We start from the raw sequence: 18,261 nt of genomic DNA on the forward strand, positions 1-18,261 counted from the left end.
TATCGAATTTAATCGAGCAGCGATTCGATAGTTTTCCTCGAGGCGATTCGCAACCAATCATAAACATCCGCATGGATTTTAAAACGATTTCGAACTCGTGTCTCGAATGATCGAACACGAGCAGACGGGAATGTGACGGACCGCCTTGCTGCGCTGTCAGTTAGTTAATTTTCTCGAGTCATCGATCATTAGTGATTAACGAGCTGGAGATTACAAGATATCAACATACGAAAATATGCGAAAAAAATCTGATTCAAAAAAATGAGGATGATGTTCGGATTTACTGATCTCCGATTACACTTGATCGCTTTGATCACATCTAACGTTATTTGTTTTGTTTACGGCCACGATTTGAAGGGTTTCGACGATACGGTTCTATTCAAAATCAATTGGCCGGGGAAAAGTGCTACGGATTTACTGGTATGGAATGATTACCACCGATTCAATCCCATTATTTAGACATGTACAATTTTCCGCAGTCTTGCTTCATTCCTGAGCATAACCTAAAATCTACGCGACGTTGATTGTTATTTACTTTCGCTTTACGCTCAACGAAGAATAACAATACACGTATGCAAAAATTAAAGATTCTGCCACCATCCCGGTTAGTTCTTCTTTTCTTGTAATTCGACCAATTTTTTCCTCCAGGAACCCACAGCAAATGCAGAACCCTACTTTATAACAACGGCAAACAATGAACAATATCACTGTTTGATACCTGATACTACGGAACAAGAATATGACAATGGAGAAACGTATGCTGGGCCTAATCCTATACAAATATTATCAACATTGTTCGTTCAAAATTCATGCTCGTATCGGGTAAGCGTCATGTCATTTAATGCATTAAATTATAGCCCACAAGCGTCATGTTTCTCATGCAATAACCAGGAATATTTGGAGAAGTCAGTGAATAGTTAAGTAAGTGGTAGATTCGGAAAATGTGATTCATCAGCTGGAATCTTAATATTTTGTTTAATAATGCTCAACTAACGTGAGAACGACTTTCCAGGGTGGTGCTCCGCACCAGACGCTATCAAAAAATTTATATATGAAAATCATAGATAGCTATGTGAAAAATAAAGGATTTTATCAATTTACAGTTAGAATCGTATTGGACTTATGAGCTTTGCCACGGTAGATATGTGCGCCAGTACCACGAAGAGAGAGAAGGAAAAAAAGTTAAAGTCCAAGAGTATTATCTTGGAACGTTTGACAAATCACAGAAAGCTAAACTATCTGCAGAATACGATGAACATGCCAAGAATCCGAACTGGAAAGCACAAATACCGGTTCAAAAGGTGGAAAATGTAAACATGCCGTATTTCGAAATCGAGATGTCAGATGGGACGATGTGCGACTTGACTGATAAACCAAGGACGATAAGAGTTTTGTACGTTTGCTATCCACATGGGAAACACGAAATCTTCTCGTTGAAAGAAACTTCGTCCTGCGAGTACGAGGCTGTTGTTTTATCCCCGTTACTCTGCAAGCACCCTGATTACAAAGCGCAAGACAGTGGAGAAAACGTGATTGACTGTAGACCTGTTGATAACGCTCCAAAGAAACCCAGGTCTCTAGTTGCTTTAGAAGCTGAAAGCCTGAAACTCAGACATGAGAAAGTTACGGTAAATTGTTTGTGGGATTGCTTAATATTTATATTGAGATCAGCTTAGAGGATTCTCCTCATTTCTCATGATCAGCGTCGAGTAGGTATTTAGTTGTATTCGTAATGGGATATTGAAAACTACATTACTCTGATGACAACAGCTTTTGCTCTTGCCATCTTTTTCACAATTTAAGCAATAGATCGTTTAAAAAATACCAGAGGAAAACATCGATGACTGATTTTTTAACACAGCTTTATCCTCAATCACCTACAGACCAAATATCATGTTTTGTTTGTATGGTTAATGATCAATTGTTAAGTGAATCTGTTAAAAATGATTATTTTCAACATATTTTGTGTTGGGTTTAAGTTTTTTTTTTGTACATTATAGTCTACTCTCCAAAAATTGAATCGACTCTTTCTTGCGCAGGATGAAAAGCCGCAGAAAATCTATGCGATCTTCCATGTAGATAAGGAGGGCCAGGTTAGACTATTTTCCATTTTGGGGGAAAACTGTTAAACGTTTGTTTGACTGGTTTAAGCCTATTCTATTTTACCCACTTTATTTTCAATCTATTATTATAACTGCCTTGATTTGTTTGTGTACAAGTTTTTTCATTCAGTTGTTACTCGTGATTCGTCTTACTAACATAAACTTCTTTCTGTACTGTTAACTTGAGATAATTTCAGTTATTGCAATGTATTCCACATTTGATACTGACAAAAATTTATCCTTCCACCCATCTCCACATCCTTCTGTTGCTATGTAAAAATATGAAAAGCTTCCGAAACACGAAAAACTTTTTACAACATCAGTTTTAATTGCATCATTGAATTGCAGCTGTATCTACTGTTATGGCAAAGATTATTAGCTCACAAATTTCTATACACTTTTCTCATTCGGAACTCGATGATATCGCTATGATATTAATAATTACGACTAAGACTACTTGTATATTCTAGGATGGAGAAACGCGGTTCAGAGTTGAAGTCCGCCCAGTAGAGGAAACAAGTAATGTTGAAGAGACTGCAAGTTCGGCCATAGATCAGGGTGTTAGTCCAATCGATGTTAGCCCGATTCAAAATTTTTTAAGCGGTGTAAACTGTTTAAATGGGGTGAGTCACTACTCGCAAATACTGTGAGTGATTGCATCAAACTTACATCATTTACAAAATGAAAAAAGTGATATTGCATTGATATCACATGTACCATTACACAGGGTAATGGTTGGTGGAAATACGAGTTTTGCTATGGTCGTACGGTAAATCAGTATCACATAGAGCGAGATGGTACAAAAACTGTGGTTAATCTTGGTAAATTCGACACAAAGAAGCATCTGGAGTGGATCGTAGCGCACCCAAATAAAAGGCCAAAACCTATCGCACAGAGAAAGCAATTGTCTCATTTCTACAGTGACGGCAGCACCTGTGATAAAACTGGGAAGCTCAGACAAACGGAAGTAAGTTCATGATCATTTGATGAATATTTATGAAAAAGATACACTTCTATTGACTTACGTAATTTCAGGTGAAACTCAAATGCGCTGACAACCTGACAATCAGTCCGTCCAGCGTGTCCCTATACTTACTCGAGCCAAAAACTTGTGAGTATATTCTTGGAGTTGAGTCGCCATTCATATGTGACATTTTGGAGTTTGCCGACGAGAATGGGCTGATTGGTGATACAACTGTATTAAATTTTGATGATATGAAAACGCCATTTCACCAAGAGAGAGATGAGATGGATGAGAGGATAGCTAATGAAGACGAATAGCCGTGAATAGAGTTCCCCTCTAGAATTTTCTTTGTTATGATCAGCAAACACCCAAAGGATAACGAATGCTGTAATTATATTGCAACGAGTATACGGTACAAAACTGTCGAACCGAAATTTATACTGGCAGTGCATTCTTCACTCGTTTTGTATGTATTCGTTATGAACGTGGACTTACTGCGGTAAATTCGCACTGTTGATAAAGTTGAAATTATCAGCATTTGATACGAACTGTGAAATACACAATATTATTGATAATGGTAATTCTATTGCAAAAAATGGGTATCTTTTTCAATGTGGACAATATATTATTCTAGGTAAAATACGAAATAAAACCAAGTATTGAAATTCAGTTTTTTTTTTTTATCATTCGGACAAATTTTCGACATTATTCGTATGGTATTCCTTCGTGATTCGCAAACGATGGGATTTGTTAAAATTTACGAAAGAGAACTATGGGATGTAACAAGTGCCATGGATGTTTTGGAATTGAATTATCTTCTAATTTAAATACTTAGTGTATGTATGCTAAACGATGCTGTGTAAAAAGAGTGTTTCTAAACTGTTGATGGGGTATAGGTAATAAAATAATTAAATAGAATATGTGCCTGACGCCTTTCACTCTTTGCACGTGGTTTTTCCATCGCTAAGTAGGTTTAATTTATTAAGAATTGATTGATGTTTAGATAATGTAATTTCTTTCAACCAGAGGAACAGTTTTTCAAGTATGGAATATTTTTATATTTAATATTTACAATAATTTAGTACAAAGAATTGCACAACATTACAGTGTTGAATTCTGATTTTCTACCCGATATTAAGTCCCAGACCTACTCTGAATTGTTGCTTGGTGTGGTTTAACATGCCGCTCATAACCAGCGAGGCTGGGATAGGAAACAGTCTCTTTTCCAATACTGCCGCCACCGTAGTCTCACTGTTAACGCTTGCTCTAAAAATTAGATCGGCTTGAGGGAGATCAAATTGATAAAGTACAGTGGCTATAGACTCGTGGGTTCTCATATTCAGCTCCATTTCAACACCCATCTGCAGTTGCTGGCTATTCTTTCGATGGTAACATACGTGGAGACCTGCTTCTCCCAAAGTAGCCGACAGAGTGGTATACCCAGTACTGTATCTGAATGCTGCGGACATAATGGTCTGCTGACCACCAGGGATTCCCAATCCCCTGTGACAAGCGACTTCTGCACCTAATGCGATCCTGGATGTTATGGACTGCAGGTAGTGCAACACTAGCGTTCCGTGCTGCTTGGCAAAATGTGGATTAGCCAAGGTGAGCGAGACCGTAAAATCATCGGACCTGTATTCCAAGGTCGAGCTGCAGGCTCTGTATTTGTTGTCAGCTATTTGGGCAGCAATCTTTGCTCTAACTCTACAGCCAATCGTGTGAACAAAGTCAGCGGTCATGTTCCCATTGGGCATTATATCTCCGATGGCGACAGGATATTTTTCTGTTTCCCCGATTCTTTTTGTGCCTATGTAAGAGGCCCCGAATTTATAACCCGATGGTGTTACCGAGCTCAGGGTAATTGTGTGTGCTACATCAAAGTGGCTGCTCAGTGTTTTCTTTACCAACAATTTAGCTCCCTCAAAATTCCGGGGATACAGGTCCTTCACCTTTTTGTGTATCTCTTGCAGGGTCCCCGGATTCCCTGGACGCGGGTCGGATATGCAGGGGATACATGGCACTTCTGGCTCGTGATGTCTCGAACAAGGTACACATGGACTCGGAGATTCGTCTGTTTCAAGAACGGTTGTTTCCCTGGGTTTATTCGCTGTTGCATACACCAAACCCATCCTGAAGCCCTGTGTTACCAGTAACTGTTGCCCGTTGTACGACCCATTAAAATTCTTCTTCTGAAAGTTCAACCACGCTCAAACTGATCAGAAACAGTTGTATTCACTATTCGTGTATCAATATCTCATGGTTATTAATTGTCAAATTCTAAATCTGCCGGGAGAAAACAATATTTGAATATCATTTCCGGCATTCCCGCTTAGAGGCGCCACGAATCATTGGCAAGCACTAAAAATGAGAAATCAAGCTTTAGCGTGTAAGTGATTTCAATTTCAGTCCATAGATGGCTGCGCGTTAAACGCAGCAACTCGGCTCTGTATTTTTCATCGAAAATTTATCAATAGGTTGCTATTAGAGCCGCATGATTTCAATGTTTTTATAATCTTATGGCTTTTGTTGAATTCCCCGCAAAACTTCAAGGATGACATCTTTTCGTAACATTGCCAGAGTTCTTCCAGACGATTCTTGAATTTCTCGCAAGTGGTAGATGCATTTGACGATTACTATAAAACAGAGCAACGCGAGATTGTTTAACGGAAGTGTGTGCTAGTGATGGCACAGCTGAACATTGATCGCTAACGTTAGATAAAGGCAGATCTGCTCAGTGGGTGTTGTCACGTGGTCGCTTCAAGTAGCTTGTGTACGACTCCCGATTGCGCGTACATTTGCCCTGTGCGCCGGCACGGTTGAGTCCTCACGTGGCTCCTCGAACTACCGCGATTTCCAAATTGGGGGGCAATCGAATAGGTCAGACGAGGTAATTTGTCGCTTCCATATACAGGCACTGCGGACGCAGTTTGCCATGTTTTTTATTCAATTTTTCCAAACAATTACGGACAACATCATGTTCAATGAAGGGATGTGGTGAAAACGTACATACGTATAAAAATAACTTTATTGATGGAAATGTTTAATTGTACTATTACATAAGTCATAAATGATAATTATATTATTCGAACAGTTTTTAGTTAGGATTTAACCTCGTTTTGCTTCTCGCTATTTATTTCAGACGCGATCTGTGTAAACGATAAATCCCAGTTCCACACTTCGTCTGGTTCACGTACTAATTTATCTGGATATAATTTTTCCGTTAGTAATGACAGGTTCACGTCGTCGAGCGACGATAGAGCTGTACTTTTGTACAGATCCGTGTCGAGCTCTTTGTACGTTTCCACTCGGTTCACACCACCTCTGCAACGCAAAGATATATTAAAATATTCACCTCCGTAAGATATTATTTTTTTACAAATTGCAATGATAACTGTAAATTGCTTAGTTTGTAATTCTCTAAAACTAAAATTTTAAAGGCAAACGAAGAATAGACCAGTTACAACACAGATATAATTAAAATAACTTATTCCGACACGCATATCGTAGAAAAAATATTATCAATGACTTACAAATGTGTGTTTGCAATTTCGCTCAAGAAGTTATCCTCCTGAATCTCGTCCAAGTCCGGTATGACCGGTATTTCTGCAAGTAATTTGCGCTATAGTATTACGTATAATTGCAGGAAATAATACGATACAAATGTGACAAATTGATGAAATAAAGATCCTTATTTTATGTAACAGATGAGCAAGAAGGGTAAACAAAAATTAATTTACCATCTTCTGGTTCATCTTTGTCCACCCCGCGAAACCGCTCCCTAAGGAATAATCTATTAGTGACTAGAGATGCCTGATTCGTTACTTCTACTACGATTTACTCACTGTTCTATTATATTGATGGTGCTCTTCATCCTGTAAATAAAAAAACGTTCCGATCAACAGTCTGATCAGAACAATCGACGGCTATAATCTTACGCACTGATCCGACGACTAATCTTCCCCCGAACTCTAGTCTTACGAATGACATTCAAACTGCATTCGGCAATTTCCATTTTTAAAACGATGAGCGAAAGCGGAAGCTTTCAGTTTCCGTCAACGTACTTCCCGCCACTTTTAAATTCGTCGGCCCAGCCTGTCTTCCGCGAACGCGGCGGTGCCACGGGTTGATGGCCTCCGGCTATCGTCCTCGCCGATTGCTCGGAAGACGGTGATATCGGGCTGTCGAGTAATTCCTCGTCCGACTTGAGCTCCTCCTGCAGGTTACTAGATTGTCCAGCTCTCCGGCCTAGGCGAGGTAGCAGCTGAGGATACGGAGATTTGATTATTTACAGGGACATTCAGCGAAGAATGACGGCCGGATTATTCAACCGCGAATAATGAAACAACGTAGATTAGAATCCTGCGACCGCTCGCTCATCGACAACGAGCCATTGATTACATGTCGCGTTCTCCGCGGCTCTATACCTTTTTCGAGGTAACTTCTAGCTCCATTCCCCAGTCCATGGTACTCTGAGTATAATTCACGGGATTCACGGTAAACACTGATGGCTCCTAGGTGAAATTTTATCGAAACGGAATAGACTTACCTTCTGTTTGTAAGCGGTATCCATGGCAACTCTCTTTCACTGGTTCTCCGAGCGTCCCTGCGCCGTCGCTGGTGCTTCGGTGTTGCTTTGGTATAGACGCGGAGTGCTTCGGGCTGTCACGTGACTTCCTTCACTCGAACCGGTTTCCCATTCGAATAAGAACCGAGGAAGGTAGGTAGGTAGGTACACCTCTGATTGTATCTCATTGTTAGAGTCAGAGCCGCATTCATTTACGAGGCAAACTAGGCGCGAATCAAGGGGCTCCGAGAGATTTCGGCGTAGATGTTTAAGGTAATCAAAGTTTGTTGACGCAATGATGTTAAAAGTACCTACTCCATAAGATTTTCGTGAAACTTTAAAGACGGAAAAGTTTCCAATGCGATCAGTGAAGTGATATCGGAATTTTCAATGTTATTAAAATTCCCTTCATTCTGCAAATCACACAACGTGTCCAACGGTGGAAAAAGGTTTCCATTTTTTTTTAAATACTGGAAAGCCTAATTATGTTAACAAATACCATATACGATGTGGTGTAAGATTTTCTATTTTAAATATCATCCTTTGTGCACACTCACCTGCGTTACATTTTCACCGACTGGTGAAAAAGGAAAAGTGCACAAGGATGTATACATTTTTTTTAACCTCTACACGAACTTGCATAAAACTACACATAAATACACTTAAAAATTATTACACTGTTGAAGGTTTTTAACACTGGATGTGCCAGATACATTAAAACATGTAATAATTTAATACATCACTAGTATTTTTAATTGTTTCGAGTTAAAGCTACATTATTGTATATGCAGATGTTTGGTTCGTATTGTACTTCAGTAATGTTTCGTTTCATTGATTTGTCGTTGATATTCTTCTTCATCCGGGTTACCCTTGCATTGGTTGTCATTGTTGGGTGGTCGCACTTTGTTGAATCTGAAAGATTAAACATACACACGTGAGTTTAAATATTTAAAAAATACTTCATATTTCCAGATAATGAGAAACAGGACTTCGATTTTCAATCGTAGCGTATTACCCCTCCAGTTTAGGGAGGTTAGAGAAAAATATCTTCGAACCTAGAGAAATCTCCCTTGCAAAGCCTCCAAGGAAGGATATCGATTCTCTCGTGCAAAACACCGGATACTTCGGGGCTGACGAGGTTTGGAGTTCCAGCACCGGAACCTCTGGTCAAAAGTCTCCTTTTCCCATCGTAGCAGCAGTGCTGGGCGGCTGCGCTGCCTCCACCTTGCACCAACAAGGACCGGATGCAGTAGGTTGCTCCAGGCTTGTAGACGTCGAGTCTTTCCGCTTCACCGCTGACATCTCGCCAGCGGAAGTACCTCTCTTGTCCCTGGTCCCAAATCTTATCGTCGTAAAAAATACTGCTGGGATAGTGACAGGGACAGGCTGGCAACACGAGGGGTCCTAAAACACAACGCTTCTCCATGATTTCAACTTACGGGGATGTCGGAGTATAGAGTGAGCAAGCAAATAGTACTTCGTATCTTTTCCTCTTTCCCAAGTAATGAAATCGTTCCGCACTTTGAAAAATCGTTGAGGGGAATTCGAAAAATTAATGGAAATTGCGTAAGTATTATACTTGTAGACGATTTTCGCTTGCTTTGAAGTTATTTTACTGACGCTAGTTTGTACAAATTGAACTTCGTATCTTTTGCGTTTTTTTATATCGAACTTCCAAACCTCTCTTTACACAAATAGCGACCACAGAAGCGGGATTATAAACCCTACAGTTTCTCGAAGTTTGAAGCAATGCGATCGCGCACAAGAAAGGTATCGCAGGTCGATTTCTTCAATATGACTCATTTTTTAATATGTTACAGTAGACTAGAAAACCAAGCGAAACGTATTTTTTTTATCGGCCAAAGAACACTTCAAGGGGATAAAAACGACCCCCAAAGATGGGCACCCAACGGGGTGATTTCTTGATGCGTTAGGTGTATGCGAATGTAACCAACGCTGACGAATGAACCATTTCAGCGTTGGTTTCATTCGAACACATCAAACAATCATCCCGTTCGTTTCCCGTCTTTGGGGGTCGTTTTCACCACTTTAAAGTATTTTTTGGCCGATAAAAATAAAATAATAAAAAATACGTGTCGGTTAGTTTTTAGTCTACTATGACATATTGCCAAAGAAATGAAATCGGAGAGATCGACTTGGGATACCCTCCTCGTCAGAAAATGAAAAAGAGGGCAAATTCGAATTAGATCCTTAACTGATTGTGAATCTCGTGTAACCGATACGTAAATAATGAAGGTTGATGAACTTCGCATAAGGACATGATACACATGATATTACCCAAGAACGCTTCTTCCAGGGTATCCTTACTGTCAAGCCACTTTTGGCAGAGATCTCCCTGAACGGAGTTATCGAAATCGAGGTCTTGAAGGAGTTCCTGATCATCATCATCTCCCGTCCCGTTTCGCAAGGTTTGAAACAGCCTGGCCAACAGTGCGGCGACACCTTGATGAAGAGTGAATCTATCGTCGATCGGCATGTAGACTGACGATATCACGGTAGTCCTGTCCAATGAGTCTTCATCTCGACTGTTTTCCACGCCGGTGGATTCCTTGGAGGCGGCAGGTGCAGGGTTCACCCATGGTGAAACGCTCGGGTCTTCGAACACGTTTTCGTAATCGTATAAGTGGTAACTATTTACCCCGGAGTCCGTACGAACCGTCGAGTTATTCTCGCTCTTCGGCCTCAGGATCGTATCTTTGATCCTCGACACGTTCGTTGCAACGGACTTCAGCTTTCCCAGGAAAAGCGGCGGCTCTCTAGCCACTGTAGCCACTTTGCCGCTGCAATTGCACCGCGGTTCGTTCGGTTCCCCCGGCTTCACTTCTCTCTTCGGTATCATGATATCAGCTATCCTGAGTCGAGTGATCGGCGTCTCTTTCACCTCACCTAAAATTTCGCCAATCTTATCCGGCGTTACTCGCCGACCAAAGAGAACACCTCGGACGTTGTTAACCGGATACGCGAAGGATGATCGGTCGCCAATCGGCGCCGCCGCTTCCATGTCCAGCAGTTCAAGGGTGCGATTTCTCACGAGGTACTCTTTCTCCAGGTTCCTACGCTCGTGGTGATCGCGTTGACGGGGATGCCCCTTGGCCGGCCTTCGGCCTATCCCGCGCTGCGGTTTCCTCGCCTGCAGCCTCCTTAGCGGCTCTCTTTTTCTTCCCCTTTTTCTCTCCCCGTCTTTTCCCGCTCGCTTCCATCCCCCATCTCGTTCACGTTTCTTTTTCCGCTTTCGTTGATCCACCTCTGGTCGACTTTTCGTTCCCTGCAGATCCCAGTTCACCGCAAACTTGCGTTTTCTTCTTGCTTCGATTATTACACCTGACGTATTCCCGGGATCGTTCGATTTTATGGATAACAATTTCGCGTTCTGTGATTGGCCGGAATATTCGACTGATGTGGCTGTGGTCTTGCTATCGGGGCCTTTATTCTGTGAACAGGAATCGGAAATATTCTCATATTCCTGTAGTCTTTAGCTGTAAAACGATAATACAGGTCTGCAAGAAAATTAATTTTTTTTAGCTGCGTGGGATGTTATTGATAAATATAGAGTTTTCGCGTGTGCTGAATCCAAAAATGGCTTCCATTTCCCTCCATCACGTACAGCACTCTTGCAAAATATAAAGTGCTTCCATAAAAAAAACATAACAATAATGAAAAAAACCACAACGTTTCATTACAACGAACTAAACAATATTTCTTATAAAATTAAACAAGAAACTTCTCTATGAAATGAATTCAGCATTCCGTGTTCATTCTTTTCGCCTATGAAACCTTTTCTTCTTCTCTTTGATACACCTCCGAACACGCTTCCGCTCTCCATTTTATGTTTCCCTGTTTTTGTTTATTCTCGAGTCTCACTCTAATACATATTAAATGGAACTAAAAGATCACTTTTGCTTAGGATTTTTATAATCAAGAATAGGATACCAGATTTCGAATTAAACGGGAGTTTCACTCCAAATGAAACTACGAACACGAGTTTAAGAAAAAACCTGACGTGATGGAACTTTTTTAGTATTTTTCCCGTTATCGGTGAGTGAAAATCTATATAAAACAGTACAAAAAACCTGTGCAGTTTTTTGGTAGCAGACCTGTGTAATCGGAAGCGTTTGGTGAATATCCCGACTGAAGACGTATCGTACGCCTCTAACAAGCTGATCTTTCGGCCATTCCAATACCGGTAGTACTCATTTGGAACGCATTATGGAATCATATTGGAAGAAGTACGAGGCAATCAAACCGTTTCAACACCGGTAGCTGCCGCGTTGCATCGACGCGACGTAGACAAGGCGACCGAACCGCGATAAGATGCTTCCGACTTGAAAAGATACCGAAGCGGTACGAGATGGCGGGAGATGCTGGGAGATGACAAGGGATGGGGGCCCTACGCCGCGAGTGATGGAATATTATTTCCTACTTCTGAGGAGCCGCTTCCCGCCACATTATTTCTCCTTCATTGGCGTAGCCTCACAATATCTTTCATCAATGTTTTGCCCAGTTTAAATATGAATTCCGAAACTTATTTCGAATTTTATTTGTACCGATACAGCTTGACAGTTAAGGACAATTGATAACACCGGTCAACACGAATTTTAAGTTTGTTTTCTAGATGTTCAAATTTTGATTTCTTCTACGTAAATATAATAAATGAAAAAATAGTTTCAGTAGATAAAGTTTGTTTTTGTAGAAACCAGAACGATATTTCGGATTCTAAGAAAAATTACCTATTTTCTCAAACGTTTATTGTAAATAACAATTGAACAAACTTCAGTTTAGCATTTAAATCACTTTTCTTAAAAAATAATAATCAATAATTAGCTACGCGTGTAAAAGAATCGATAAACAAAGATTAAAAATGAATATTTTTCGTACATCTATATTTGTATGGACTTTCAAACATGCCTTTGAGGGATTGTTATTCTTACACGCAGAATACGAACAAAAGCATGCGTTGAAAGAGAAATTATTGCACCGACGGTCGGAATTCGACACGCATACTGCAGTCAACTGCGAATTCACGGATACATTGCGTTTGGAGAAGCATTTGTCCGCACGGAAAGATTGAATTGAAAATGAAAATCGATCCAGCCGATCCGGATATGCGCGCCCATGAAAGATCTAAATCAAAGTTGGAGTGCCGCCTCCCAATTTGTAGCGCACCTGCCAGGGCAGCTACCGCGCACCTTTTCCTTTTTCACCGAGTTATGTCGGCCGTAATAATTCTAACCTGCGTTGGACCCCGATTAACGAACCTCACCGTCACACAAACAAAATTATCCCTCGTTCCCGGCCGAGCAGGCTTCCGCCATGCGAGTCAATTTTTTCACCCTTAAGAAGGGGGGGGGGGGGGGGGTTACAGCTTGGACGGTCTGAAATCATACCTATTGTTAGGATGTTTTTTAAAGAAAATGAATACGCTTAGAGCTATTTGAGTTTTAGGGCTTTATTATTTATAGTTTCAAGAACATTTTTGAATTTTTTCATTGAAATTAATAATAAAATCGCGGCATTGCGCATATATTCATAATCAGCATATATACATAATATTTTTAATTATTTTTTGGTGGAAAAATTGGATTTTTCTTACAAATTGAATAGTGATGTGAGGAGATTCGCCACAGTAAAAACTGTCGACTTCGGAGTCGCTCGCTACTTATATGTGCCTTGCCGCCATTTCATTATTAATTTCACTGAAAAAATTCTAAAATATTATTGAAACTATAAATAGTAAAGCCATCGAATTCGAATTGATCTGAGTCTGTTCATTTTCTTAAAAAAAAAATGTACTTCCCCCCCTTAAGGTATACGGTCATTGTTTATGTATAAAAAAGATGCAAGACTCGCATTTTTACTGTCGAGTGGCTTTAAACATTTTTAGGACGCGTTTAGGATAGAAACATTTCTCTGAGTACAATTCTCTTTCAGGAGGTTTGTCCTACAGCAATAAATGTTTACTGAGGATCTCTTCGTAAGCTTACACCTTCGAGCAAACAATAAGTATAAACTTTCTTTCTTCGAGTCTTCCTCAGGCGAAGGGAAAAATACTAATTGAGCTCTGTTAGCCTCAGAAGTTTGGTCAAGTATTTAAGGTGTAGCATATCGTGTATTCCCAAATTTTAGGAAAACGATGTTGGACATTTTGGCAAACCTGCCAGCCCTCCTAACGAATGTTATAGATCTCTTTCTTGAGGCTCGTCTCAGGTAAGACGCAAGTATGTGTAGCTTTGGCAAAAGGGGAAATATTCCCATTTACAGCCCTGACCTATTGGTCAACTGGAATAATCGATATTTACAAGAAATTTGTCCGAATTTCCAACCACAACTTTAGAAGAGTCTTTATATAGGGGGATATGATAGGAGTTTGATTTGGAAACCATAAACGTGAATAATTTCAATATAATGCTGGATTTCCTGCAGGATCGATGCAATTTCAAAATTTATTGCTCGCCGTAAAAATTATTGATTTTGTTTATTTATTTATTTATTTTTTTTTTATCTCTATTGGACAAAGGAGGCTACCGAGTCCAAGTTCCGATAATAGAACACTGCGTTGTACTAACCGTTGAAAATAGCAATGCTGTTAACTAACACTCAACATCTACTCAAAATGCAGAGAGCTCGCGTTTCACATCGTTTATAACTATATTCGTCGTCCTGCGATTGTAAATACCTATAAAGAATACTCGAGTCTTGGCGACGGGTCAAAAATGACGCGCAATATTATATCGACTAAATACTCTGCGGAGCTTTCTCCGAATACTTACGTGTATCTGGTAGTCTCCACCAATAACGGTCGAAATAGTTACCAACAAAACAGAGGAAACACAGATCACAGTGGGTGTCCTCATTTCTGTCCAGAATTACACAATTAACGAACATTCATAAGCTTCGCGAAACAACAAGTTCGTGTTATTGTAACAGTTCCTCTGGTTCCTTGGAATACGTGTACCATTCGCGAAGAGCGGTACTCAGCACGAGAATTTGTATCCAACCCTCCTCTTCCCTACATGCTCTTCTCTTGGCACCTTGACGGATTCCACGTCTCGAAATTTTTCACCCATGGAGGATATAACGCAGCTGTTTCCATGGTGTTTTCTTGCTAGGTAACTAATTTCACAACTGAGTTTGCCGGGCGATGATCATAGCAAATATTACCGCATGTGAACCCATGCGGTATGATGTAACTGGGTGCTGCGGTGCGATCCCATTCGGGTTGAAGTTCACCAACGCGTCCGGTTCGGCAGGAAGAAAACACGGAAACGACTCGGAGACTCAAAGGCCGACTATACCGCGGTAGTAAGTGCGACGAGATCCCTTTTACTATGGTGGTTATGGTATACGGTGTGGTGTGGTGGCAATGCCCAGTAGGGTGACTTGGCGGATTGTGAGTGGACCGAGTGCCGAGTGGGGTAGGTGAAGGTTCTGCGGGATCATGGTGCATCCTTCTGGTGCATCCAGCGACAAAGAGGCTCACTTCCAAGTCTTCTTCTTCTTCTTCTCCTTAACCATCAAGCCCCCACCCTTGCCACGTCCCAGGTTCTTGGACCTAGGCATATACCCTACGACGTGACATAACAACCGGAATGCTGTAAGTAACGAGCTTTATTGCTACCTTTCCTTCCTTTTCTGCTTAATTATTTACTGGCTTTTGTTTCTTTCGAAAATATAGTCCTAAAGAATTCGCTTGCTCTTGAGAAACGTTCGCTGATCCCTCTTTTCTTTCTTGCAAGTATCGGCCTGATTTTTCCAACTTCCTATTTCTCCGTGTCCAGAGATATTCTTATCAATCTATGCGGTTCTTTATACACCTTGGAAACGACCAAGTTTTTCATTTGGAAAAATGAAACTATCGTTACGTCGACGTCAAGGCTACTCTTAGGCCATCCGATTTTCTCCAGCACATTTTTTTTCTGAATATGAGAAATTTTCGCGGGAGCATAAGTTTTGAGGGAAAGGAATATACCGGGGCTATTCGAGGTCTTAAAAACGTAAAAACCGCTGGTTTCAACGGCCGAATTGAAGAGGCGCGCAATTTGTATGGTCGATTCGATCGGCGTCTACCTAACTGTTAAAGCAAGACGAGAATGCGCCGGACGCGGATCGTGAGTACTTGTTGCGTGGTTCGATGAGCGCATGTTCACGAGGGAGAAGCCCGATACGCGATGCGTCGAGATGAACGTTCAAGGCGTAACGCAACGCAACGTACCGCAGCGAAACGCACCGCGGCACGCAACGGGGAGCGGATGATCACAACTGAGAGTAGCGGCGACATCAAACGATCCCCGTCGCTGTGGGCCGCCTCTCTAACAGACCCCTGGTTCTGATTTCTCTGCGGGCCCTCCTTCTCTAGTCGACCTAGGGATCCACCGACGAGTTTGTGGTCAGTAAGGAGCCACGCACAGTTATCCTCCTATAAGGGGATCAGAGTCGAGGGAGGAGTCGCCTTTTCCATTTCCATTTCCATTTCTCTTTTCACTATCTTCCTGCTCTTACTCTCTTTCAAGATATCTCTAATCTTCGTCCTCGTAGTCGTTCCACGTTAACCACCGATTCAAGATGCGGATAACAAGACGGGAAATCATGCGTTTCTTTTTTAAGATTATGTAATGTATACAGGCACGCTTCAATATTGTTTAAGAAAATTTCAGTTTCCAGCTATTGGCAAAAGCGCAGATTTTTTAAATCCGTGTAGACCTACAATAAACGCAACTGCATCAGTGTTCAAACATGATATTGTAACGAATTTGGCGATGCAAAATAAATATGGGTTCGCGTCGACGGATAAAGAAGTGATCGAAACAGGCAGAAATTAAAAGATAGGAAGAATGCTTTTGCTAACGATACTTTTTATCAGTTTAAAGTCTGAAACACGACTGTTTTTACTATAACGTTGATTGACGCAGCAATCTTATTCATTTTGTGACATATTAAAGCTTTTAACGTCTTTTATCTATTACGACTACTAGATCATCAGAAAGGGGGCTATAACGGGCGATTTCACTCTTTGTAGAATTATTTATAGTTACATATAAATGCATGATGCGTAATTACAAAAATGTGTGGAAAGCCGTTTCAAAATTGCAAGGATAATATTAACCTTAAAAAGGCTAATTTTTGAAGTTATCAGGCTTTTTGTTCTCAAAAACTGTATAAGAACGATTTGTTTTTTTTATACGAGGATCCGGTATTTTTTTAATCCTCTATCTTTAGTTACGTTAGCGTTACGAGCTTCAACGCCCTTTATTATATATCAAACACTAACATTCGATGGAAATGTACGTGACATTTTGTACATCTGCAGTTGTGTTATTTTGAACATCCCAATTAATGCTTTAATACGAACGATTTGGACGGAGTAATGAGAGAAAGTTATAGTTATACTATTAGCTATTCGCCTTGATTCGTGTGTTTACAGTTGGCGGCGCGACCCGTATAACAAGCTTACTTAATTGCTAAAGCAATTGACGTTTATGACTCGGTGCACGCGAGCCTTTAAATCACCTCCGCGTCCCGCGGCGCGCAGCGGCGCCCCGCGTCGAGCTGCGGGAATGCAGTGGAACGCGTCTTGGGTATTTTTAGCAGAACGGATTCGAAAATACACCTTCGCGATTTAAATATAGAAGAGATGTGCATTAGCGCGGAATGTGTGCGCCGACGCGCGATTCGAATTAATCCAACTCCGGGTTAAGGTAAGTGTGTACCAGTCATTGACACGTTTGGACCCGATTACCGACACCTTTGTTTTCCAAAATTGGAAATTAACGGTGCAGATTGTAAATTTCTCGATGACTAAAACCAATTGCCAGAAGGTTAGACACCACAAATTTATCTTTTGGTAATTTTAGAGCCAAGGATCAAACGGACGAAACCAAAAAAGGGGTCAATAATTGGGACAGGATCTGTAACTGGTACATGAGTTTGCCTTAATTTACTTTATGGAACAACATTGAACCGAAATAGGACATAGTATACGAATAGATCGGATATTTCGCTCTGCGTAGGTTTCGGATAAATAAGTGCCGACTCTATGCAACGACGCGTCGCGCAACGAGTCGTTGTTGGTTTGTTGAAAAAAAGACCACCTAGGATCGAAACGCGTGCAAAACAATTTAAGAGGGGCAGGGCTGCAGGCGCCACTGGGATAAAGATATTCGGTCGCGGAATGCCGACCAATCCACGAGATTCCAAAGGTGTTAACTTCCCCGTGTTGTTGTTATTGCGATATGGGGAAAAAAAGGAATAAAAAATAAATGAAAAAATAAACACACGCACTTTGGAAGTAAATAAGAAAAAGAATCCTTCTCACAAAACGCCAACGCAATGCGGAGGAGGTGAAGGCGTGTTATAATATTTCACATCTCACCCTGCAGCTGCACGATGGCGCCAGTTCAAATTTCAAAAACGTGTTCAGGAAGCTTCGTGAAAATGTATAAATATCACAAATTCCAACTTCTTGCGCCAGTTAATTATGAAACATGTATTTTGCTCGGCATTCCGGAAATGGTATAGTTGAAGTAGAGCTGAGAATTGAGACGAAAATACTGATCTATACCTCCTTGCAACTGACGTAGGTACGTGTAAGGTCAACGAATAAAGTTGCGTAG

General features: G+C 40.9%; 4 protein-coding genes and 1 long non-coding RNA gene across 9 annotated transcripts; 2 read left to right on the forward strand and 3 right to left on the reverse strand.

The window, feature by feature from the left end:
* The first annotated feature begins 111 nt into the window (after nucleotides 1-111).
* On the forward strand, nucleotides 112-3,984 carry LOC124214991 (endoplasmic reticulum lectin 1). Of its 3 annotated transcripts, none has more exons than XM_046617818.2 (7): nucleotides 112-420; nucleotides 649-822; nucleotides 1,104-1,628; nucleotides 2,001-2,093; nucleotides 2,573-2,725; nucleotides 2,830-3,069; nucleotides 3,138-3,984. In XM_046617818.2, the coding sequence occupies exons 1-7, from the start codon at nucleotides 262-264 to the stop codon at nucleotides 3,381-3,383; spliced, it is 1,590 nt and encodes a 529-aa protein (XP_046473774.1). In that variant the 5' UTR covers nucleotides 112-261; the 3' UTR covers nucleotides 3,384-3,984. The 3 variants fall into 3 exon arrangements, with proteins under 3 accessions (XP_046473774.1, XP_046473775.1, XP_046473776.1); XM_046617819.2 differs by having other exon boundaries at nucleotides 2,040-2,093; XM_046617820.2 differs by lacking the exon at nucleotides 2,001-2,093.
* Nucleotides 3,671-5,482, reverse strand: LOC124214994 (mitochondrial import receptor subunit TOM40 homolog 2). Its single transcript, XM_046617827.2, has one exon. It carries the CDS (start codon nucleotides 5,196-5,198, stop codon nucleotides 4,191-4,193), a length of 1,008 nt encoding a protein of 335 aa, XP_046473783.1. The 5' UTR covers nucleotides 5,199-5,482; the 3' UTR covers nucleotides 3,671-4,190.
* Nucleotides 5,483-6,060: 578 nt separating this feature from the next.
* On the reverse strand, nucleotides 6,061-7,748 carry IFT43 (intraflagellar transport 43). 3 transcript variants are annotated; one of them, XM_046616837.2, is made up of 6 exons: nucleotides 7,494-7,620; nucleotides 7,131-7,330; nucleotides 6,912-6,941; nucleotides 6,807-6,859; nucleotides 6,600-6,672; nucleotides 6,061-6,390 (listed from the first exon to the last, which is right to left on the reverse strand). In XM_046616837.2, the coding sequence occupies exons 1-6, from the start codon at nucleotides 7,530-7,532 to the stop codon at nucleotides 6,168-6,170; spliced, it is 618 nt and encodes a 205-aa protein (XP_046472793.1). In that variant the 5' UTR covers nucleotides 7,533-7,620; the 3' UTR covers nucleotides 6,061-6,167. The 3 variants fall into 3 exon arrangements, with proteins under 3 accessions (XP_046472793.1, XP_046472794.1, XP_046472795.1); XM_046616838.2 differs by having other exon boundaries at nucleotides 6,063-6,390; nucleotides 6,807-6,847; XM_046616839.2 differs by having other exon boundaries at nucleotides 6,065-6,390; nucleotides 7,616-7,748.
* Nucleotides 7,749-7,835: 87 nt separating this feature from the next.
* LOC138190657 (uncharacterized) lies at nucleotides 7,836-11,387 on the forward strand. Its single transcript, XR_011176669.1, has 3 exons — nucleotides 7,836-7,906; nucleotides 8,606-9,091; nucleotides 9,951-11,387. It is a non-coding gene; the product is annotated as an uncharacterized lncRNA (long non-coding RNA).
* LOC124214515 (uncharacterized) lies at nucleotides 8,167-15,884 on the reverse strand. The gene is made up of 4 exons (XM_046616836.2): nucleotides 14,422-15,884; nucleotides 9,932-11,084; nucleotides 8,689-9,037; nucleotides 8,167-8,545 (listed from the first exon to the last, which is right to left on the reverse strand). The coding sequence occupies exons 1-4, from the start codon at nucleotides 14,503-14,505 to the stop codon at nucleotides 8,446-8,448; spliced, it is 1,686 nt and encodes a 561-aa protein (XP_046472792.1). The 5' UTR covers nucleotides 14,506-15,884; the 3' UTR covers nucleotides 8,167-8,445.
* Between the last annotated feature and the right edge of the window lie 2,377 nt (nucleotides 15,885-18,261).

Source organism: Neodiprion pinetum, chromosome 3, assembly GCF_021155775.2.
Source record: "Neodiprion pinetum isolate iyNeoPine1 chromosome 3, iyNeoPine1.2, whole genome shotgun sequence".
In the NCBI taxonomy this organism is placed as follows: Eukaryota; Metazoa; Arthropoda; class Insecta; order Hymenoptera; family Diprionidae; genus Neodiprion; species Neodiprion pinetum.